At 47.5% G+C, this 24,378-nt stretch overlaps 2 protein-coding genes across 4 annotated transcripts; both read right to left on the minus strand.

Annotated features, from left to right (window-relative positions):
* Window positions 1-34: 34 nt before the first annotated feature.
* GOLPH3L (golgi phosphoprotein 3 like) lies at window positions 35-6,815 on the minus strand. 3 transcript variants are annotated; one of them, XM_074929270.1, is made up of 5 exons: window positions 6,712-6,815; window positions 5,987-6,181; window positions 2,004-2,135; window positions 1,748-1,862; window positions 35-1,280 (listed from the first exon to the last, which is right to left on the minus strand). In XM_074929270.1, exons 2-5 carry the CDS (start codon window positions 6,167-6,169, stop codon window positions 853-855), a joined length of 858 nt encoding a protein of 285 aa, XP_074785371.1. In that variant the 5' UTR covers window positions 6,170-6,181; window positions 6,712-6,815; the 3' UTR covers window positions 35-852. The 3 variants fall into 3 exon arrangements, with proteins under 3 accessions (XP_074785371.1, XP_074785373.1, XP_074785372.1); XM_074929272.1 differs by having other exon boundaries at window positions 6,738-6,753; XM_074929271.1 differs by lacking the exon at window positions 6,712-6,815 and adding an exon at window positions 6,558-6,601.
* Window positions 6,816-7,508: 693 nt separating this feature from the next.
* Window positions 7,509-23,918, minus strand: HORMAD1 (HORMA domain containing 1). The gene is made up of 13 exons (XM_074928989.1): window positions 23,873-23,918; window positions 23,366-23,510; window positions 22,182-22,245; window positions 21,001-21,037; window positions 20,593-20,613; window positions 20,463-20,489; window positions 19,732-19,799; window positions 17,772-17,923; window positions 16,908-17,164; window positions 15,683-15,740; window positions 11,612-11,688; window positions 10,813-10,896; window positions 7,509-8,536 (listed from the first exon to the last, which is right to left on the minus strand). Exons 1-13 carry the CDS (start codon window positions 23,903-23,905, stop codon window positions 8,456-8,458), a joined length of 1,104 nt encoding a protein of 367 aa, XP_074785090.1. The 5' UTR covers window positions 23,906-23,918; the 3' UTR covers window positions 7,509-8,455.
* Window positions 23,919-24,378: the final 460 nt, after the last annotated feature.

Below are 24,378 nucleotides of genomic sequence, written 5' to 3' on the forward strand. Positions count from 1 at the left end.
GCAGCGACAGACAACAGACTGAAGTACCCAGGACTCCCTTGGGCTGCAGAGAAATACATTTAAATGAACTACAGATTAAAGGGGGGAGAGGGGGGATAAAAAAACAAAAAAAATAAATCACAGTTTAACTTTTCCTTACTCAAAAGCGCAGGCGCGCAACAGGCACAGCCGGGGGCAGGGCCCCACAGACTGCAGAGCTGCTCCTCGGTGGCGACACGTGCCCAAGGGCTCTGGGCTGCCCAAGGGCTTTGGGGTGCCCTGGGCCAGCCAGCACTGAGGGTGGTTCCAGCTGCCAGATACCCCCGGCTCAGCCTCCTGCCCGTTCCCCTGCCCGTTCGCTGCCCCAGGACATCCACGTGCCCCGCAGGGGAATCTGCTCTGCCCAGGCAGCTCGAAGGCAAGACCTGCGTGTAGAAGAGGGAGCCACGGAGGCAGCCGGACGAGGCGGCGCCCGGGGAATGCCCCAGAGCACAGGCTGCACCGCAGCCCCATTTCTGCTGGGGTTTGGCCCATCTGAGCAGCTTGGTTCCCTCACGCAGAGGCAGGGCTGGGCTCTGCCACCTCCCAGCTCTGCTCCAGCCCAAGCAGCCTGCGGGCAAGGAGCACTGGAAGGGGAGTGAAGAGCCGCTGCCAACCAACCCCTGGAGGCACCGGCCTTGGGGACAGTGTGTGACCTGCCCACATTGGTGGGCTCTCACCCCCCCACCCCTGCCCGGGCAGCGGGGAGCAAAACCTTCCCCCCACCAAGCTGAGCCCACCCGCTGGCACAGGAACTCTGTGCCCAAAAATACCCCTGGCCTCATGTCAAGACGGGAAGGCTCCCCCACCTGATTTGGGGGGTTCGGGGGCTTTTTAAGACTTATTGAAAGCTGCCAGGACAGCCCAGATCATCTCTGCGCCCCTGGCTTTGGCAGCTTCCACCTCAGGGTCCATATCGAGGAGGTCCTTGGTCCTGTTCATTGCCACATCGTACTTGTCGTCTGCCAGGCTGGCGAAAACGTTCTCCAGCACATCTGAGGAGTGGGCCAGCACCAGGAGAGCCAGAGTCCTGCGGTCCATGCGGTGGGGGTCGTTGATCCACCGCTCCAGCATGCTCTCCTGGAGCTTCTTCACCAAGCGCTGCTTCTCGGTGGCATTGCTGACAGGGTGGGTGGTCATGTCGAAGAGCAGGAAGTTCTGCTTCTCCGTGGTGAGGATGCCCTTCTCCACCAGCGCCTTGGCGATGCGCTCACGCACGTTCCTCAGCTGGTACTGCAGCTTGAAGGGGTTCCAGGTCTCCCCTGCAGGAGAGGAGACGCTGTTCAGCTTTGTCACCCAACCCCACACCTGGGCTGCTTCCAGCTCAGGACCAGCTGTGCTTGCACAGACACCAGTCCCAGCCGCAGGAACCCTCTTCCTCCCCTTGGCCTGACCCTGACCCGCTTCTCCAATCAATCCAAGCTAGGAAAGCTCCCAGCTGTCACAGGGTGCAGCAGCCTGGGGCAGATCCCTTTGGAAAGCCCCTTCGACCCCAGATTCTGAAGATTCAGCATGAAAAAAAGGAGCAATGGGGAGCAAGGTCCAAGTTTTCGACCGAGCTCCCAACAAAAAAGAGCCAGGAAAGAGTTCTCCGTCCCCACACTCAGCCTTCCCCTGTTCTGCTGTCAGTGTTCTGCCCATCTCCAGTGAAGGAAGGGGATAACCAAGCTGTGGGGAGGGGACAGGCTGCGAGGGAGCTGGGGGCAATGGTGTCTCTAACAGGCCCTACCAGTGAGCAGCTCTATCCAGGTCTGCACCGTTTCTGCCGACTCCGTGGCCTTAATGTGCCGGAGGGTCTCATCCAGCAAGACGTCACCGGTCGGCGTGTCCGACTTCAAGAGCACCTGGAAGGACAAAGCAGAACCACAGCATAAGGCTGGACGCAGACACTGCTCTGGCAAAGCTCGCTGCCAGCGGGCTCAGCTGGGGCACAGGGAGCCCCGAAGCCTGTTGGGCCCCCAGCCCAGCTCCTGTGGCACCTTCACCTTCCTCTCCAGCAGCCTCTTCTTCCTGATGGAGAGCGGCTCCAGGTGGATGCGGCCGCGCAGAGCCAGCTCGATGAGGATGCCACCCCGCAGGCCTGAGGAGATGCAGTCGTTCCAGAAGGAGGTGTAGCCCTGGAAGAGAGAGGGTGGATGGAAAGGGGAGAAGAGAACTGGAAAGCAGAGCTCTGCTCAGCACCCCCGACCCCTCCCGGCCTGCTCAGGCCCTGCCAGGCAACTCTCCCAACCCCCACCGACAGCTCTGCCTCCCTGCTCTGTCTCCCAGGTGAGAAGAAGAAAAGGGCTTTTCCCCACCAGGTGAAAGGTGCCCAGCAACCCCAACTAACCCCCTCCCTGTCCAAAACCTCCCTGTAAACATTGAGCAATTCAGGCTGGGCCATTCCTGCTGCACCCACAACCACCCGGCACACCCCAGCGCCGGCCAGGCAGCTGCACCCAACCCCGGATCGTCAGAGATCCGAGGCAGAATGAGAGCATCAGGGCCCTTTCCCCCAGCAAGGCCCCGGCCACAGGATATTGCTGCTGCTGTGGGGCTGCAACCAGCAATGGGAGCTCTGCTCTGCCTCTGCTGGGGACATGCCTGGGGGAAACAGGAGACAAAATCTGCTCTTCTCCTTGAAGAAAGCCCTCGCCAGCTCCAGGTGTGCCCTAAGAGTAATTAATTAGCTGTATGAAGAAATTGCTCATCAGGCCCATGAAGAAGAGTTTCCCTGCTACCCACAGCATCATCCCACAGGGCACAGGCTGCAGCAAGGCCAAGTTCCCACCACAGGGCCCAAGAGCTTCCCCAGCCCCTCACCCCCATCCACCTGTAGACTTCTGCAAGGGAAGAGATTTCCAGTCAGGGATGAAGGACGGGAAAATACACCCTTGGGGCTGGGGAGCAGCAGTTTGGGGCCCAGCTGGGCAGCGCTGGGGCTGCTGCTGTCTGGATCTGCTCAGACTTGGCACATTCCACAGCCAGCCCCAAGCCCTATTCTTCAAGCCCACTGCAGGATGGGGTCCTCATCCCGAGAAGCACAAGCTCCAAGATCATTAAGGCACATGGCAAAGCCACAAGAAGGTGAAGAGGTCTGGAAAACACAACCTACAAGGAACCAGCAATTGAATTGGGGTTTTCAGCCCAGGGAAGAGAGGACAGAGGAGAACAGGATAAGGGGGTCAGACACACAAAAGGCAGCCAGCAAAAAAGAAGGGAATGGCCAGTTCCCACTTCCACTGTGCACGGGACAAAGCCCTGGACTAAAACTGTGGCCAGAGAGATCAGAGCTGGCACCAGGAAGAAATAACCATCCAGACAAGAAAGCCCCGGAGCGGTTTGCCCCCGGAGGGAGGGTGCAGGGATGGAAGCCTCTGTCCCTTGAGGCATAAGAACATTCAACTGATGCTTCTCAGGAGAGCGCTGAAGTAACAGGACAGCCTAGGTGACCTCTCTCTTCCTTTCTTCCACTCATCTTTTATCCCCCATTAGAACAAGGCCCGGTTGCTCTGGGTTGTTCCGACTGCTGCAGGCAGGGCTGCAGGCAGGGCTGCGGCTGGTGTTTGAGATGGGCCCGAAGGAATGCAGCGGCCCATTCCTAACTTCCTTTTTGTTGCTTTTTTTTCTCTAGAGGGAGTGGAGGGGGTGGAGAGAAAGGGCAGGTCTAAAAGCTACCAGGAGGGTGCAGACAAAGCAACCTAACAAGCCCCTTTCCTAATGAAAAAAGGCTGAGAACACGCAGCCATCCTACATGGAAGTTTTTCCAGTCTTTATGGGCAAACTCCTGTCCCCAGTGTGTCTGTTTATGGAGAGCATCTGGACACTGCTCAGCTTGCAAAGCACAGAGAACCATAAAAGAAATTAAAAATCTTTATTTGCTTTCTTCATTTCCTTGTGAGGAAAGACAAAGCAACCCTTCATCCCTGCCCTGCTGATTTCCGTCCATGGGAGACGCGCTGCTCTTCGCACGCACCCTTTAGGAACAAGCTCTCCTGGAAAGGGTGTGGAGGTGACAAAAAGTTTCAGTTCACTGGGCTGGAAGGGACTTTACCCCCAGAAAATTTTAAGGGGTCTGAAATCAAACAAGGTGAAAGCTCCTGGGTCACATTCAGCCTCCGGAATCAGACTGGTTACAAACACCAGGCTGGTGTCCAGCCAGTTTCTCCTAGACAGGTACTTAAAATAATAAAATTACACTGTGAGCTCATTGGATTTGGCTAAAATTATCTTGGTTTTTTCCAATCATCAAACCATGAGTGAACAACAGAGCTGGGAAAACCTAATGCCTGGGAGCCCAGCTCAGGGCCAGGCTTCTGCTGCTTCAGGTTTTCCTTTTTGGAACGTGGAAGGACAGGATGGGAAGAAACCAAACCAGTATGGCAAGGTTTGGGTTGGGTTTTTTCCTGCATCTATTGTGGTCTTCTAACTTCCTGGTGGCTGAAGGACCATGCCCAGGAATACATTAACCAAGCCAAGAATGCTAAAGCCCAGGAAGAAAGGGCATGCCACGCTCTTAAGCTGCTCTCAAATATTTGCTCCAAGATTATTTGCATGGTGTTCTCTTTATAACTGTGCTTTCCTGTTACTTCCTATTCAGCTCCGCAAGTCCTAGATCTTATCTGGGTTCATTAAACAGCACAGCTACGAGCCTCTGTCACTCACAGAACCCGGATCTGTGAGCATGGTCCACGTCAGAAGCCATGGCCTGAGCAGGTCTGTGCGAGAGCACGGCATCAGCTCAGACTAACTCAGCAGGAGCAGGGCCCTATGGAAAAGGGTGTTCAGACACCTCACAGAGGCTTAATTTCAACTCAGAGAAACAGATGAAGAGAAGACGGCTCATCTAACACAGCTCTGACAACCACAGTGTCTCCCTTCCTTAGCATGGAAGGCAGGCTCACAGGAAGAGCTCTCCTGGAGCTGAAAAACCTGTGTATAAGGCTCTCCTCTGCCATTATCATCCCAAGAAGCACCTTGGGAAACAGCTTAACTTCCCCAGGTCTCAACTTCCCCATCTGCTTGACAGGAATAGCAGCATCAGATTCCCCCAAAGAGATCAAGATGATGCACACACTAAAGAAAACAAGGCACGTCAACGCAGCGAGCAAGCGCCAGGCAGGTCGCAGAACTCAACACAAGGTGTCTTCCCCTTTCCCCACGGCTCCTTCTAGGCAGAGTTGAGAAACAAGTTCCTACCAGCTGATAAGCACAGAACAACTCAGTTTGAGCAGGGTCCCTTTCCAGCAGAGGACAACCCTGCGGAAATAACCGGCTGGGAAGTTCGTCCACTGTTGCCAAGGAAAGTGACTAAAGTGGCACAGCTGGGCCACACGAGCCCCTGGCACAGAGCTCCCGTCCCGCCCCACTCCCCTCAAACCCGGAGCTGCAGGAGGCTGCTCCTGCCCAGCTGAGGGCATCCCTGGCCTGAGAACAGCCACGTGGCTCCCACCTCCTCTGTCATGGCTGGGTTGGTGCCATCCCACACCTGCTTTCAACTCCCGTTCCAGCTGCCTCCCCTGGCCTTGCCCTCTTCTCTCTAAATCTGCCCCTGCCGTTTTTCACATCAATTTTTAATAAAGCAGAAACAGTGCTCAGGGCATCCCTGTATTTCAGCTGCTGATTTCGGATAGGAAAGCACACTTGGGCCAAGGAAGAGGACATTTACTCTCCGACACACACGGTGAGGCTCCTTTTACCCCACATCTTTGACTCCAGCAAAGAACAAACCCACCTTTGCGCTGCAAATGCAGCTGCACAACACCGCAGGGAGCCCCTCGCCTCCAGCTGCTTCTCGCAGTCCCCGCAGCAGAGCTGGCAGGACAGCACCTGCAAGCGACCTCCCCAGCTCAGTTTAAGCTACAGACGAGGGTGGTTTGTGCTGGCTCTGCTGGACGGGACTCGGAGGAACTCGGACAGTCCCTCTGCTGCTCACCTAGAGCCTCACCCCCAGGTACCGCTGCGCACACAGGCAGCGGAGCAGCCTCACCTCCTTGTCCTTCAGCCCCAGGAGCAGCACCTCCTCCATGAGCGTGAGGCGGATGTCTTTGGAGTCGTCGGGATCTTCATCGTTCAGGTCTCTGTCCGCAGCCGCGTCTTCCTCACCATCGGGCTTCTTGTCCGAGTTCCTTCCCGCCTCGGCGCGTCGTCCGCGGTGCGTCAGCGTCGTCATCTCCCCCTCGGCCTGGGCACGCACAGAGCTGAGGTCGGGCCTGGCTCTACACGCGATGGGCTAAGGCAGCGCTAAACCCCCAAAACCCCAAACCCCAGGGAGGTGCAGGCAGGGACAAGGGGCGCTTGGACCCGGGAACTCTCGGTCACCGCCCCCGGGATGGGCTGTACCGGGGCCACTGGGCAGCCCATCACCTAACGACGCGCCTGAGGAGACGCTGTACGTCCAGGGGGACAAGGGGAGGTGTGGGCCCCTCTCGCCCAGGGGACCCCCCCGGCCCCGCACCCAGCCAGGCCGCGGGACGCCCGGCAGCGCCCCCGGGCCGTGCAGAAAGAGCCCCTTCCCGGGCAGGGCTCCGGCCCGCCGCCCCCTCGCAGCGGACACTCACCCCTCCTCGGACGGCAACGAGCCGCGCGTTCGGGTCCGCGCCCGCCGGCTGCCAACCCAACCCGACACCCCGCACCGAGACCCCCAACCCTGCCCCCGCGGAACGCTGCGGGAGCCGCCAGCAGCGGGGAGCCCGCCCGGGGCCCCGTCCTTACCCCCGCCCGGCGGGCCCTTCCCGCACCTCCCCCCGCTCCCCTCCGCGACCGAACTTGGAGGCCGAGGAGCGGAAAAAGCTTCCTGGTGGGGCCGGGGGGCGGGAGCGGCGCGGCGGCTTCCTGGGCGCCGGTAACCCCGCCCCGGGCGCGGCGTCGGCCAATGGAAGCGCGCCTGCCCCGCCGGAACGCCCAATGGACGCGGCCGGAGGCGCCCGGGGGCGGGACTTCCGCTGCTGCTCCTCCCCCCGCCGAGAAGGCCGGCCGCGCGCGTGGCGGCTCCGCCCCCCGGCCGGGGCAGCCCCGGGGGCGGGGCGGGCCCGGGAGAGCCCCCGCCCCGGGCCTGAGCCTTCCGGCGGGGGCGGCCTGGGCCGCGGCCTCACCCCCCTCCCGGGGAGGAGTTTCTGCCTTAGCTCTCACCTGAACGCCCGCTCTCTCAGTCTAAGCCCGTCCTGTCCCGCCCCCTCTCCGTCCCGGGGGCCGCTCCAAGGCTCCGCGGGGGCTCCCCTGCCCCAGCTCCCCGCGCCGCCAGCCGGCCAGCCCGGGGCGGCAGCAGCGTTCACCCCTTCAACCCGGGGCTCCAGTTCGGTGCCACGAACCAGAAAGGGGGACACGCTGGCAAGTGCTTCCACCAGCAAACCCCGAGTCAACTTCCCCCCCCCCGCCCCCCAAGTTTGCTCTAGCCTTGCTGCCCCGCTGCCCGCACCCCCCCGCAGGCTCGGCCCCAAACCCCCAGAGCTGCAACAAGACCGAGCGGCCACAGCCTAGAGAGAGCCCCTAAACACACGCCAAGCCACGGCAACTGTTAACAGGGGTTTAATTGAGGAATGATAAAAAGACATTCTTAATTTAAAAGCCAAAAATGTAAAGAAATGTTCAGGTACCCCCACCTGAAGACAGCAGCAGCTCCTCCCCATGCAGAAAGAGCTTCACTCCATTTACAGCACAGGAAAAATTAATATTTGTTAGAAGTGTCCCGTGTTCCACTTCTGCAGTTAATCATTTTAAGTACATAGAGGTTTATTCAAATAATCTCACCCCGTTATGAAATATGCCGGCCACAGATTAACACTTTGTTTGTAATTACATCCTCTCATCACAGCTGTACAGAAATTCCTGTGCTTTGGCATGAAATATGTAACTGAAGGTATGAAGAGTGCTTGTTTTTTACTTGAGTCTGGTGCCTTCAGTCTGGAAAAAATGCAAAGAATCAAGCTGCCCTAACTGTCTCAGCAGTAAAACCAGAAAATGTAATATTGCTACAACTGACAACGAGCAAAACTCCGGAAATTAACCCAAGATTTGTGGGGGTTTGTGCCCCATAAGGCAGGTTCTGGCCATGCACTTCCTCAGCTTTGAAACAGCCCAAAGTTACTGGTGAAAGCTTGTGTTGTGGGTAATGAACGTTACACAATCACCATCAGGATTCAAACATAAGCAGGGAGTTAAGTCCCCCAAATCACCTTTGTAACAGAAACAGTTTCTGAGTTACATCAGTAGTCAGGTACCTTCTGTCTTTCTCCCGGTGATATGACCTCCTATAAAAAATAAGTTTGATTTCTTCAGCTGAGCTCCTTGACAGATTTTCTTTCCTTCAAATACTCTCCATTTTGACTACAAATAGAACAAAAATCCCTAAAATCCGTTTAAATATGGAAATTATTTGAATATGAACATTCACATTAAACAACAAAATGGAAGTGGTGTGGAGAAGAACTCTGCAAAGAGGCAGCAGGGAGATGGGTGTCTAAAACTGCTCCTTCGGTTCACTGATCTTCCTCCTTTTTGGCAGCACATCTTGACTGGATGAGAGTTCAAACCGATGGACCTGTCAAAGGAAAACAAATCTTTCAATGCAGCCTGCTCACGGCAGCAGGAAGCGAACCCGGGTAGACCCCCCCCCGCCCGGAGCAGGCCGGCTGTGCCACGCCAGAGCTGCCACTGCAGCACCGGGCTCGACCTGCTAAGCCTGGCCTAACCCCTGGGTACGGCTGCGGGCAGAGCTGACCCCCTCCCTCGGCAGGAGCGCTGGGATTTGTGCAGAACAGCGGGCCCGCCCCGTGTCACCGCTTCAAGAGAACGTCACGGGGGCTGTTCCCCCCCCCGAGGCAGCACCCCGCCCCAAGGGGAGAAGGGGCTCAGCACCACACAGCCTCCCTTTACTGACTTCATCCAACTATTTCTGGCTTGCACACGTGAAAAGATGACAATTTAGCCTTTAGCTCCGCTGTGCTTTTGATGATTTAAAGCAACTGTGCTTTGTTTAAATTCTAGTACCAAGTGCATTAACAAAACCATTTTTTAAAACAAACATAACCTGGTAGTGAGTGTACAGAATGATGTTCCTTTCTTTTCCCTGTATCAGTGAATAACATAAAAAACACCACACATGACCCTGGGGTTGGAAGTTGTCCTAGTTTCAGCTGGAATAGAGCTAATTTTTTTTCTTAGTAGCTAGCATAGTGCTGTGTTTTGGATTCAGGCTGGGGTTTGATAAGAGAAGAATGCTGATAACGCACTGATGGTTTTAGCTGTTGCTAAGAAATCAAGGACTTTGCAACTTCCCTGCCCTGCCAGTGCGCGGGTACACAAGAAGATGGCAGGGAGCACGGCCAGAGCAACGGACCCAAACGGGCCAGTGGAACATTCCAGATCACACAGTGTCGTGCTCAGGGTAGAGATGGGGCTTGATCAGGAAACTCACTCCCAGGACCGTGGTTTCAGGACTCTCTCTTCTCTGGGACCCCTGGCCAGAAGCAGGCTGGGATCGCTCAGCAGGTGGTGATCAGTCACACTGTGCATTATTTGGTTGTATTTTCTATTATTACTATCGTTATGATTTTATTTCAATTATTAAATTGTTTTTATTTCAAGCTATGAGTCTCCCCACGCTTACCCCTCCAACTCCCTTCCCCAGGAGTGAGGAGCTGTGTGCTGTTTGGCTGCCAGCTGGGTTTAAACAAAGTAAAAAAAATTCTGTTCTGCAGTAAGCAGTGCTTTACAAAACCACTGAACCTACTGCTTCTATATTCTGAATTTAACATGAATTTGTGGCAAACTCTAACACATGCAGCTTTCATACATAGATATTTAAGACAGAGACAAATTTCTCTTCTGGGTTTCTTTAGAATATTCTGCTGGAGAATGAATTTTGCATACTCCCAAACTTGATTTCCATCAGCCTTTACAGAAATAAGGCAAGTATTAGTTTAGGAGAAAACTAGTGGCAACAATTGAGCTGCCACATTATGAATCTTTATGAACTACTGCACTAAAAATTAACAAAGAGCTTTCCTGAGCAGGGACAGGAAGGGTTCATTTCTCCTTGGCCCTGACACACAGCTTCCCCTCCTGCCTGTAAATGAAGAGCACTTGTTTATTTACTAGAATGGTATTGACTGAGCAGCTTTTTCTGAGAAGAACCTACCAGGAACCCAGAACCCTGGGATGTGGAGGGCTTGTGAAGGCCCCCCAGAGCCTCACAGAGCTGAAGCTGCCAAGCTCAGTTGGTGAAGGCAGTGGCAACAAACAGGGGAGCCCCCCAGTGCCACCCTCAAAGGCCAAATTCCACCCTGAAGACAACTTCTGCTCCACCTGTGTGAGGCTGGAGGAACCTGGCTCCCTGCAAGTAGCACTGACTACAAGACTTATCTGCTGCAATGTGATTAAGCCAAGAACTAACCTATTTTTTCTTGGTATGAGTCACAGAGCTGGGGTTAGAATTTTGGGCTCATGTTTTTCAAGTAAAATCACTAGGAAGCATATGGTACACTGGGCTGGGGATCTCTGCTGGCACACACTCCCATCAACAACAGATTAAACCAGGGGCGAATTGGCTAAAAGCATTTTAAAGAAATGAATCAATCCTAATGAATCTTTCTCAACCTGTGTTAACTACATCAACACTCCCCTTTTAACTCTTTGAATAGAATTTTGTTTTGACACTAAGAATTCAAATGTGTTGAATTTAATGGGAATTTTAGAAGTGATGAGAATTTCATTCTGTCAACATGAAATGTTTTAAAGCTGAGAGTTTTATTCACTGTTTGGAACAGAAAAAAAGGCTTAAAGAATAACAGAAATAGAGAAAAAAATTGTACTAACAGTGCTGGTTTGAAATATCTTTCCACTTCTTGTCCTGCTCTCTGACATATTAAGCTCAGATGTCTTACTTGCCAAATGATCAACCTAAAATCAGAAAACACATGTTGTCTTGTGACAGTAAAAATCGTGTTAGAGGCTACAGCAGGGTTCAGTGCTGTAGTGTGCAGGGACCTCTGTCTCTGCTCACCACAGTGCTTGAGCTGAAATCTAAATCCAGGAGTATACCCAGGGAAGTCAACAGCACTTACTTACAGCTGAATGTGTCAAAGAGCCCTGAGCGATGAAAGCATCAGCTATTTTTATACAGTAAGTCACTCACAGTTGCCTTGGGCTATTCTGTTTTAAGAAATCTTAAGGCCCTCTGTTTGAAGTAGTCCTCCACATTTCCATTATACCATTTTACTATATGCAGGGAATATAGTTTTAAGTCTGAGTAATAAACCTGCATTTTAAGTTTTAATCAATGTTTAAACAAGCTTTGGTCAGAATTAACAGAGACATTTCTGTTTAGTTATGACAGTTTATAAACATGGAAATTACATTCCCATTTCTCTCAATAACAGCCAGACTGTTTGGTTTGAAAACTATCACAGAAGAAGAGTCTTTTGTTAGTGCTTTTCATTGCTTTGAATATTAACAGTTTTGGTAGAACATCGGGAAGTAAAATGTAAAGGCATTTTATTGCTGAAAATACCAACTGTGGTAAATAAGCCTTTAGCAGATTACCTATTAATCACTCAAAGTAGGAAAGAAGCTTCACAAAAACTCTAGGAAAAGTTTAAGACAACAGTTTTCATACCTGAGGATTAGAAATATACAGATTCTGACTCCCTCCAGCCTTTGTAACTTCATGCTCTTCACAAGTTAAATTTGATTCTATAAAAGAGTTAAATAATAAAGCACACTGTTGACAACACACTAGCGGTCTCTTAACACTGAGGTTTTGCCACAAGGAACACGTGCACTTGATAAATGCAGGGAAAGGTGCTCACAAGGGCTCTAACGCTGCAGCCAAGTCCCAAGACTCCAGCAAGCATCACACCCTCTTACATCTGTAATTCAGCGATTACCTGTCACAAACATGCAAGAGATGCTCATGCTAAGTAGCACAGGCTTACACACAGGATCTTTGCAAGAGTGGGCCTGATCCCCAAACTCGTCTATACCCTCTACTGCTAAAGGCTTGTCTACACTGGGATTTGCTTCCAAACAAGAAACCTCACAAGCCCATTTTGCACTGCAAGAATGGGCAAATGGCCCTGGGGGCCCACCCTGGCACAGCTTCTGCATGTTCTGAACCCACTGCCAGCAGACACTTCCCATTTTGTAGCCCAGCCACACACAATGGAGCAACTCTAGCTGCAGTTCCTGCAGCTACAGTTCCCCTAGTCACTCTCTGCAACTGCCATGAAGAATAAGCAGTCACTTCTGGATTTTTTTTGTGTTGCTGTTTCTAATCCATGCTGGTTTTTTTCTAGGATACAGATATAAGCATGAATTGGTTAAAGATGACTGTGCTTCAGCTGTGGAAATGACTGAAGAATTTCAGGGTGACAAATGCATTTTCCCATGTCTTGTAGCTCCTGTACATAAAGCCTTATACTAACTCCGTAAGACAAGGAATTCACAGAATCCCAGGATCATTCAGGTTGGCAAAGCCCCTGAAGCTCCTCCAGCCCAACCATGACCCTCCCCCTGACCGTTCCCAACTCCCCCAGATCCCTCAGCGCTGGCTCAGCCCGACTCTTCAACCCCCCCAGGGATCCCGGGGACTCCCCCCTGCCCTGGGCAGCCCATTCCAACGCCCAACAGCCCCTTCTGCACAGAAATCCTTCCTCAGAGCCAGCCTGACCCTGCCCTGGGCAGCTTGAGGCCATTCCCTCGGGGCCTGGCGCTGGGGCCTTGGCTCCAGAGACTCACCCCCCCTCTCTGCCCCCTCCTGGCAGGGAGTTGCAGAGGGCCAGGAGGTCTCCCCTCAGACTCCTCTTCTCCAGACTGAACCCCCCCAGTTCCCCCAGCCGCTCCCCAGCAGACCTGTGCTCCAGACCCTGCCCCAGCTCCGTTGCCCTTCTCTGGCCACGCTCGAGTCATTCAATGGCCTTTTTGGGGTGAGGGGCCCAAAACTGAACCCAGGAATCGAGGGGCGGCCTCCCCAGTGCCGAGCCCAGGGCTCAGATCCCTCCCCTGTCCCTGCTGGCCATCTGCTGCATTTTTGCATGGGTTTGGAACTTCTGTGAATTTCTAAGAGCACCAGATACAGCTTTATGTGGTTATTCCAGTTCTGCAGCCTATTAGCATCGTCAAGATAAAAATGCTGATCCATACATGCTGTTTCCTACACATTTTCATGATTATTTTTGAACAGCATGGAAATGTTAACTGATTTTGCAAAACTGCGCATTTTATTCCTGAAAAAAACATTAATGGCATGATTTAAATACACAGTACAGCCTGTTCAGTGTTGGACTTGAATGACAGGACACTTCAACCCATTTTAAATAAAAAAATTCAGGTTCAGCTTGCTTTGTCCAGCTGCCCCTGCAAGCACTCTGACACCATGGTAGCCCCAACAAGCTGCTGGTCTTGGTTGGGTTGGGAGGATAAAAAGCCTCAGTGCTGACACAGCTGCCACTTTTATAGTTATATGGAAAGCAAAGTGTCTAGAAGGTTTTATGGAGAATTGGTGTTTCTGAAGTCAGCAGAACCAGAGTTATATTTCAAATCAGATGCAGCTATAGGGAAATGCATTAAGAAAAGTGAACAGAAAAAGCAGCAGCACTAATGGGCATTTCTAGGAGTGCCACGTATTCATTATGTCCACAAAAGCCTGTACTTCTACAGAAAAAAAACATTTTACATACGCTCTCATCCAAATAAAGGGATTTCCCACCCCCCATTTTGGTCATAAAGCTTAGTTTTTTATTTGACAGTCTTGAGAACTGTGTTCCTTTAACTATCTTATTTCACATCAGCATAGCTGAACATTTCTGAGCATTTCTGAGCATACTTGTCTGCACCATCTCTACTTATTCTTCCAAAAGGGGCACTTATTTTCTCTTTTGATCTTTCTTTGCTATGTTTGAAATGCTTTATGTACAGCAGATGGGTACCAGTACTGTCTGCATGCTCCCTATATGGCCTCTCCAAAATGAGCAGATAAACAAGCAGCAATTCATTCTTCAGTTTGGTAGCAAAGTTGAGGTCTTTGAGCCCCCAGGCTATCTTGGGGAATCTAAAGATAAATCATCCTCTACTTTCCCTCCTAGTTTCTCTAAAATCTTAAAGGGCAGCTGCTCACAGAGATCCCTGAGGACAGAGCTTGCTGTCTCATGTTTTGAATTGACAACAGGCTGGGTCCACATCTTGAAGCACTGATTATAAAAAAACCCTCAAAAACCACAAAACAGTGGAGTGCTTCCAGGGCATGTTTCTGGTAGCAGATGCAGTCAGGCTGGTGTAGCCAGGACAGTTATTTTATCGGCGCTTCTGCATTCAGAGCTTACAGTGGAGGACATTTATATGATTGCAAGCAAACAGTGCAAAAAAATATCTATTTATAAAGTCTAAGAAAAATACAAGACAGGTGCTGCTGGTTTTTATCAGAAAGGATGAGCATGTACTTCCTAATGTCCTGCACAGCAGGAAGGGCATAATTTTATCTGAATAAGGGAGAAGGCAGCTTTGCCTTGCAGTGTTAAGAGTCCTCAGAGTGCTTCCAAAACATAAGATCCCATTTATACTTGCTGCAGAAGTCAGTTAATTGCTTACTGAAATTGTTATATGAGACTTTTTTTTTTTTTTAATAAAACAGAAGTAAATGTTTATGGTGCCTTCTTGAGAAGTGCTTTACAGGCTTCCACCTGGAATTTATTTTTTATTGCTACTCCCATTGTTCATGTAGTTTTACATTGACAGATTTTACAGCGTTAGGATTTTACTTGAGGAAACTCAGTTTGCTGAGATTCACAATAAATGCTTTGCTAGACCTTGTACCTATTAAAAGTTTAAAAATTCACTTGCAATTATCAAAATGCTCCATGTACACAGCAATAGAAAAGGGCACACAGGTCCAAAGCTGTGAAAGCAGCTGGAAGAGGCACTGAATCAGCCAGCAGCACAAGCATAATCATACAGTCATTCATAAAACAAAACATATTTTGTGATGAAGTTGTTGATTGTATCAGGAATAGCAAATCACCTTAATAAACAGCCTCCTCCGTACAGAAGAACATGCATCACACAATAGATATTTTTACACAGATATCATTCAGTCTACCACAACGTGGAAACTCTTCTGTGTACACAAACCTTGACGGTCTCAGTTCCTCCACAAGCACACAGACTGAAGCATGTATGGACTGCAGAATCAGACCATGGTCAGAGCTTAAGGTAAAAAGGTGGCTAAAAATGGTATTTCTGCTAATCTTTAGTGGCTGAAGCTGTGAGGATACAGTCCAAACAGTTATGATTTAAACAAAAACAGACCTAGACTTTTTTTGCTTCCCAAGTCTGCAATAGTGAACTCAAGAGCACAATACCTCTGCAAGCTTTATGTGGAAAAACATAACAATAATAGAGAAACCAAACAACAACATTTACTTCTAAATATATAACCCATTAGATTTAGCTTATCTGATAAATGGAGGAGAATAATCAGCATTTTAGAATAGAAACATGAAAAAGTGCATTGGCTAACCAAGTGTTTCACAGAACAAAGCCACAACAGAAAATAAAGACATAGTGGCGTATGTGAAGAAAATACAATGTAAATTTGAATATAGCGGTCTACATCAGAAAGCTGAGTTTTTGGTTTAGTAACATCGTAACGAAGAGGCACAAGCTGAAGAGACTCAAAAAAAAAAAAAGTTACCTTGAGCTTCTGCAATATTTACATTATTCCTATCTTCATTATCCAAGACAGGATCTTCCTAGATTAAGAAAAAGGTCTATCACTTACTGCAGACAAATAAGGAAGAGGGTTTATAGTCAGATGCTTAGGGCCAGAGCTTATTAGATGGATTCTCAGTGGAACAAACTGCACTGCAATAACTGAATCTGCCTCAGCATTACTTAACTGTTAGTGCAAGCACACATTTAATTCAACTACCAAGAAAAACATCTGTAAAAAAATACTAAAATTGGAACAATAACTAGTGAGAGAATACCATCAGTGCATCAATTACTGCCTTCCTACTGCCTATGAAACAGCAATTTGGAGGCATATGCAGATTTAGAGAGCCAAGCAGTTTATTTTCATCTCATCACCTACAGGCCTCCCCAGCAATGCTAATTGAGGAGGAGGGGCCAAAAGCCCTGAAGCTCCACCTCCTCCTCATCTAAGGACAGTCTAGATCAACACACATATTTGCCCATTGTGACACGACTAAAGGTATCTGCTGCCTGCCTCAACTGACCCCAGAAATATATGCCTCCAACTGCTCGAGGCCAAGCACAGTCCCAAGAGCCACCTCAGGTGCTCTCGCATCCGCAGAGGGATGCACGAGCCTGTCACACACTCATGCCTTCAGCAAGCTTCACTTTGGGCTTTTTTTAGGCAAATTTCCTCAGGGAAAAATCCCAAGGCAGAGCTGAGTTTAACTTTAGCTGTGGCATTCCAAGCTGTATGCATACTGCTGCTGCACAAGAGGATCCCAGAGCAAATTTATGGCCAGTCAGTACTGGCTGGCCGCAGCACCTCGCTTAGGACTGGTGTGTGTGAGAGCTCCCTGGGAGGTTTCACCCGTGCGTGGAGCTGAACAAAGCACCCTGCACCCACAGCACGGAGCTGCCCCTCAGCTTCCCACCCTGCTGCTCCTCTCCAGTCTCAGAGACACGAGTGCCAGCGCTGCGGCTGCGGACAGGCATTGTGCTGATGCCCTTGGTCAGTACTGCTGGAACAGTGACAGATTGCTAACCCGAGCAGGAAAATGAAAGCAAAAATGTCCTGAAGACATATTGTCTTGCTTAAATGTATCTGGAAACACAGTTATTTTATTAACGCTACAGTAAGACATTCAGTTTAACAATTAATGGCCCTTTTCTAAATTATAAATCACAAAAAATGTCAACAGGCTACACAACATTTGTGCTCTTACATTCATGTCCTGGTTCTCTTCTTCTGGATCATCTCTGTCCACTCGGAGCACCTGGAGAGGCACATTGGTCTGTCCATGCTTTAGGATGCTTTTATCAACATTTTCCATTCGTTGTTTTTCAGTTGTAACCTTCACTTTCAGCATATGAAAAGGTGTTGGCACTTCACCCACATTCAGATACAGAGGCTCCCCCTCAAATATCATCCCCTCACATTCACCCTCCTTAAAACCAGGAGGTTGGTAGTCAGATGGAGTAACTGCAGAAAAGAATTCATTAAATGTGTTAGAATAAAACACGTTCTTGTAAAATTAATCTTAACTTGTGCAGCAAAAAGATCCTCTTCCCCTTTAAATACAAAGAGCTATTAAAAAAATTGTGTGGGGAGGGGAATAATCAATATTCAATTTGTATTCAGATTAAGTTCTTCCCCTGCACAAGGGACAAAACCCAATTAAAGGTATTTGAAACAGTTTATGCATGCAAAGAGACAAACTAGAACCTCTGATTTTTCGTTATAAAGCAATAATACATTCTGAAAGCAGAGCTAGACATTTAAATAGTCATCCAAACCAGAATTAGTCTGGCAAAGATGTTACATCCTAACATACTGAGGGAAACTCAATTTGTTTAAAACACACTGAAATCCTTGCTCCAATGAAGTTAATGACAAGATTGTGTTCTTACAGTGAGATCAAATCCGTCCCCCTTGGATTTCAGAAATTATGGTGAGAAACAGACAGAGGCAAAACACCATCATTTAACAAGTCTCAGCAGCCATAAAGATTATACATGAAAATATTTCTTGGAATTGTTTTCCAGTGTCTGAACACAGTTGATAAATCAAGGTAATATGGAAATACTACCTTCATCATAATAAAACAGCTTCATAGTCAGGCAAACATCATTTGGTAATGGACTGAGGTTTTGCATCAGAACATAAATCTTGCGAATGAGGAGGATACTTGCTTTCTTGGTGTCTGCACAGGTGATTGTGGAATCATTCCTTTTATCCTTACTAAAAAATGGACAAAGCATTCAGGGTTTTTTTTATATATACAGAGTAAGCTGTTTCTAGCATTAAGATACAGGACTGTTTAACAGACTCTATGAATGCCACAAGCAGACATCACATTTACTGCCTAAGGGCTGTGATTACAAGCACTGCAATTCCTGGAACTAAGTGACCTGTGTGTTCTCTGCCTCTGGGAAGATCAAACACCCAGCCAGGGACATCATGAAAGCGTTATGGTTCAGCAGCTGTGACCGACTACTGTATTTTACATTATACAATGCTTAAAAAATACCCAATCTGAAAGAAAGAAAAAAATAGGTACTTTTGAAAGCCCCAATTGTGCAAAGTCTTACATATTTGCTTTCCCTTAAATAAAATAAGTAACACTATTGACTTTGACAAGAAGGGTTACAAGAAAATGTGTGCCTAAGTGACTCCTGGCACTCAGCTGTGACATTTCCATGCTTCTGTTCTGTGACCAGCTGACCCAAATCCTACCCTACTGCCACTAAAAGTGTTCTCCCTCCACTCCCCTGCTCCTCACAGCCACCCAGCTTAGAGGCACCCGAGGACCTGAAGAGCAGCACAAGGCAAGCAACTGTCAGCTATTTCACTGGGTAACCCTCGTCTTTTGGAAGCACACCCTTAACTGGGATGGTTTCAATTATCTCACCCCTCTGCAGATGGTCATCTCCTTCCCAGGGTGGCAGAGAAGCAGGTTCATGCCTTGTATTTTCAAATTCATCTGGCATGAATTTATGCTAATACACTAAGGCAACCTGGTGTGGGTGCGTCACATCCCTCTCCACCAGTGTTTTTCACATGACTTACAATCTGTCAGAGGTAACATCTCAGCCCAAGGGATCCAGGTCTGCAGAACTGCAGCCTTTTTTTTTTTTTTTTAATTTAAAAAGCATTTTATGCAGGAGGGAAGCTGATAAAAGTTTGTTAGGTATGAACTTGCTCTATTTCTGTTACTGATCTTGAAATAAGCCATTTCCTTGCAGTTGTGACTGCCCAATAAATCCCTGTGATGGAAGAAGGCTCAGTGGAGACAGGCAAAGGGTGATGTGTCCATGAAGCTCAGGGAATAATGTGGGGTGTCACTGACCACAGCTGTTGCTGACTTTATCTCAACACACAAAGGACCTGAGCATGGTTTTCATTTTAGAGAAATAGCTGTGTCAGTGGAGGATCAGCAGGGGGCATAAATGTTTTCACTCAAGTTCAATAAAAGTGTGTGAATGTCTCCTTGCCAGACTAACATGAGGGAGTATGTGGCCAAGCCCAAAGAGTATAAAACCTAAAAAACTAATAAAAGAACTCCAAAGAGAACAATGGGCTGGAGCTGGCTTCAGCCCACATATTCCTTCCCCATGACTGTGGATGCCCAGTGTCATGACAGTGAGCATATTATCCAGAGCAGCAATGGGAATCACACTGGTACCACGTTTGAACTGTGTATTGCAAGAGCTCCCATCTCTGTTAAATGAGAAATCCTGTGCAACATTATCTTCAGATAAATAAATCTGATATTAAACACATGAAATATCTTACAGAACCCGGCCAGAGTATTGGACTCTGACACTAAGAATCATCTTCTGAGTAGATATTTTAAAATATGAGCATAAAATACAATGAATCATTTTGTCAGATTAAGTCTAAGCTAATAGTAAATGTTCATAAAATTAGTCTTAAGATCCAAAATTAAAAAAGGAAACACCAAACTGATAAAAATCCAATGTTTTTACATTCAGGTATATGCATTGACTGTAAAACCACAGAGCAGAATAAAGTCACAGTGACAGTACCTGCTGAAATCCAGGAGTGGCCCATTGTGGGTGTACTTGAATTTGAAGTGGTAACATTCTGTAATTGTCTGCAAACAAATCTGGTAATTATTAAACTATCAGCTGTCAAGCAAACTACTACTGCTGCTGCTTCTGTCTAGTGATCTATTGACCTTTCATTTAAAGAAAATAATGATAGCCCAACTCCTGTCTGATCCACCTACATGCACTGAACACAGCTTTCTAATGCTGTAACAACAGTATTAATGTATGTAATTGTCATCAAATAAAAAAAATCTACATTATTTTCCAGGAATCACCATGATATTTTGAAACATCAGCTTAAGTTTTTAGAATTAAACATTCATTCAGACTTTAATCACTATGAAAGTGTTGCACATACATAGCAGACATGGTGACACCCAGTGGTTAGTTAAAACATACCGTGTCTTTCACAAAGAAGTTCTGTGAATTTCTTATGCAGAGTCAGGAAGATGCATCTTTATGGACATTTAACTCTGCAACCACACTTTGTACTGGCCTGAAAATAACCTGGCACTAGATATTCAAAGGCAATTCATTACGTGGCAATTCTGAAAGGCTCTAGTGATTCTTACATTTGATATTTTAAGATGGCCTTTTTTTTCTTTTAATGTGCATTAATGTCAATGTTAAGTACTATTGTTTGTATATACATTTCACTATATGCATACTATCATTAGTCATCCAGTAAAATATTCTAGCGGATTTACCTGAGGATCCTCTGGATGGGTATAGACCTGTATTTTTAAAGTAAAGAGAGGAAACAGAGTAAGAACTGTACATTAAGCACCTACCTTTTAAAAAAAGCGTGCCTTACCCTTACTTTTCAAAGATACTTACAGCTAGGACAATCATTCTCAGCTGTCAGAAACAAAATTAAAGAACGTTAAATGTATTCTATAGCCCATTTCTGCTTACCAAGCTGGTTTGTTTCTCTAGCTCTGGAAACCAACATAGACAACTAAGGCCTGTTTGAAGAGAAACCGCTTTGTACACTTAACTCCTTATCTAACACAGGACTTGCTCAACTGGCAGAACACAATTCCTACATATCTCTGACTAAGTCTTTCTGTTTACAAACAACATTATCCTGAAATGTCTGTGCATCCCACATTGTAGCTAACTGTTTTACTAAAACTCAGCTATTCCCCAACCAGAATGTCCTGTAACTATGCCAGAAGCTGATAAATTTACATAAATGAATGTTTCAATACATTTAAAATAGCGAAACAATACTGGAAGACTTACATATTTCTTCTGCAAGGCATCATAGCATCCTAACATCCTGCAAAAATCAAATAACATTGTCCATCTACTACTAATTTCCATTTACTTTGCTTCTAAGTAAAATAGTTCTAAAAAATAACATGCTTGTGTTTAGTCTTATTATATTAGAGCAATAAATAATACTTATTCCATTATTCTATCTTATTAGTAATGATACAATGACTATCATTGTAACACCAAATCATCCTAACTTCTTTGCACAATAAGTAAAATTAAAATCTCTAAATCTCTACCACAGAAGGTCAACTAAGAAATTCCAGGTTACAGTAAAAGAAGCTTTTTTCTCTCCTCTTGTAGTGACAGCACACGGACAAAGAGCGGATGCCTGATTTCCCCTCTAACATCAGAGCTCAGACCTTACATCTCTGAACACCTCAACACTGACAGCAGCTGAAACCCCCTCTGCTGAATGCAGCATCATTTCCAATGCTTTACCTTGTACTACAACTGGTAAAAGTGTGAAAAGAATAAATATGGCCTTTATAGAGGTAACAAAAAGTAAGAATTAGGCAAAGGCCTTATATTCCCTTCTCTAAAGAGGAAAGAGAACAGCCAGGAACAAATCTCACAGTTACTGTGAACAGAAAGAAAATCAAAATAAGTATCTCTAGTCCCAAGTGACACACTCAACTGTGTGAATGTACAAGCAGACAATTCTTTGCAGACAGAATTCTGCTTCTGAATACAAAGGCCAACAGTGCCACTTTCTTAAACAAGTCTGAGAGCAAGATCTTTACATTCAAGATGCAAAATGGTAACACCATGTCTCCTCTTCAACTAGAGGGGAACTACTGGTTAGATTTTTGCATTTATGTGCACTGTTGAGCACTCATACACGCACAGAAACTAAATGTAATCACACTGTAAACAAAGATCTGTGCTCTACTAAGCACCAAGTTGTAAGCCTTTCTAGAGACACAACTGTACAAGTCAGTTATATCTCCACCGAAACAGATACATTTTGACTTCCCATTTTAAAAAATTTGTCGAGATACTAAATACCATGCACTGAAAGTACAACCTGGGCAAGTGTTCACTTGCAGCAAAGTGAACTTTTTCTCTGTATCTGCAAACAACCTGAAAGGTATCTTTCAGAACTGACATGCTATGGCAATGTTACATATCCACAGTCATTAACATACCATTTCACCAGCTGAGTAGAGCCAGGACAGTTCTTGTCTTCCCTCAGAATTTTGACAGAGAGATCTCAAAAAAAGAATATACACATGCCTATTTACTTAGGGCAAAATGCAACTACATTGGTAAGAAAGTGAAGTTCATTCCCTACAAGTATATATCAAAAGCTGACTAAAATTAACATTATTGACAGGTATAGGCATGATTTTAATCGCTGAGTTACCATCACCACTATCTAACAAAATTCAATGATTAATGCATTAGTGAAGTTCCCATTACAGTAATTGAAAATGGCTATTACCTTTCATTAAGAAGACCAAGTAGCTTTAAAAAACACTCAGTAACTTCTTAACAACCCTACGACAATAGATTTGTCAGACTTGAAAGGTGGGATGTGCAAACCTCATGGAGTTCAACACGGTGAAGGGCAAGGTCCTGCCCGTGGCTCGGGGCAGTCCCAAGCACAAACCCAGGCTGGGTGAGGAGGGGCTGGAGAGCAGCCCCCAGGAGAAGGACTTGGGGGGGTTGGTGGGTGGTAAACTGCCTGTGAGCCACCAACGGGTGCTGGCAGCCCAGAAAGGGCCCCGTGTGCTGGGCTGCACCCAGAGCAGGTGGGCAGCAGGGTGAGGGGGGATTCTCCCCCTCTGCTCCGCTCTGTGAGACCCCCCTGCAGGGCTGGGTCCAGCTCTGGGGCACCAACAGCAGAAGGACATGGACCTGCTCCAGCAGGGCCAGAGGAGGCCACAGAGATGCTGGGGGGCTGGAGCACCCCCCGTGAGGACAGGCTGGGAGAGTTGGGGGGTTCAGCTGGAGGAGAGAATCCAGGGAGACCTTAGAGCGGCCCCCCAGGGCTGAAAGGGGCTGCAGGAAAGGGGGAGGGACTCTTGATCAACGGGGTGGGGATAGGACAAGGGGTGATGGATTTAAACTGGCAGATTTAGATGAGATCTAAGGCAGAAATTCTTCCCTGTGAGGGGGGTGAGGCCCTGGCACAGGTTGCCCAGAGCCACTGTGGCTGCCCCCTATCTGGAAGGGTTCAAGGCCAAGTTGGACGGGGCTTTGGGCAACCTGGGCTAGTGGAAGGTGGCCCTGCCTGGGACAGGGGTGTTGGAGCTGGATGATCTTTAAGGGCCCTTCCAACCCAAACCATTCTATGATTTTGCAAAGAATCATAAAAACTGCTTGTTACCATCCATGTATCTTGTTCCATAGGCACTTTCAGGAAAGATTCCTCTCAGATATGTAATGCAGGATACTGCTACTGCCAGGAGCCTCTTCACTAGCATCAGGGATTGCTGTTCAGTAGATATTTTGCTAGGAAATACAACTGCACTCTGAAAGTTAGAGCAAGAAAAGAATTAATCTCCATCCACAACAAACCTGTACAGTCTACAAGCCAGTCCAATGTCTGCTTAACATTTTAACTGAAAGTATGACTTTTGTTATTTATAAAGTTCAACATATTCCTAATGCTTGCTGTTACTGGTTTTAGGACATAGCCAATTCCTACCAAGTACACGACGACAAAGTTCAGACTCAAACTATTTTGGTATCAAGCATCTTAAAAGATTGAATTAGCCTATAATTTTCAAGTGAAGAAATATTACAGAGCACCTGAGTGCATTATTTCAGCTGAAATGAATTATTTTTCCAATTCTAATAAAATACTGTGCTGAAATACACAAGAAAATCATACCACACAATCCCTCTGCTTCTGAGCAGTTGCCATTTTGCAGATACTCTTCTCTCTGTTAATAAAACATCTGCATTAACACCTGTATGACCACTACTTGTAAGAGCACACAAGCCCAGACTGCAGCTATTCAGCTTTAAACCAGCTAACACTTCCTGCACAACCACTCTGTATCACTTCAAACCAACCCTGTAATTTTAAGGCAAGAGCGCAGTTCAACCAATAATCACCAGTATTTGATTCTTGATTTTCACACCAGCACAGACCTCCCCCAATGCTGTAGTTAGAATATTGTGTGCCTGTTTATATGGAACACGAGCTTCTGAAAGCGATGCTCAAAGTGCTAACTGGCACCCAGCCTGACAGATTTTCAAAAGACCCTAAGAAGAAGCTCTCCACGTTTAAGTCACCTCCAGTCAAAACTGAGCGATGCCTTTGCTGAACACCTGCAAGCTTGGATTGCTTTCCTTTGTAATTTAAATGAGCATTGGAGAAGGAGACCCCTCTCC

The sequence above is a fragment of the Athene noctua genome, chromosome 29 (genome assembly GCF_965140245.1).
Source record: "Athene noctua chromosome 29, bAthNoc1.hap1.1, whole genome shotgun sequence".
Classification (NCBI taxonomy): Eukaryota; Metazoa; Chordata; class Aves; order Strigiformes; family Strigidae; genus Athene; species Athene noctua.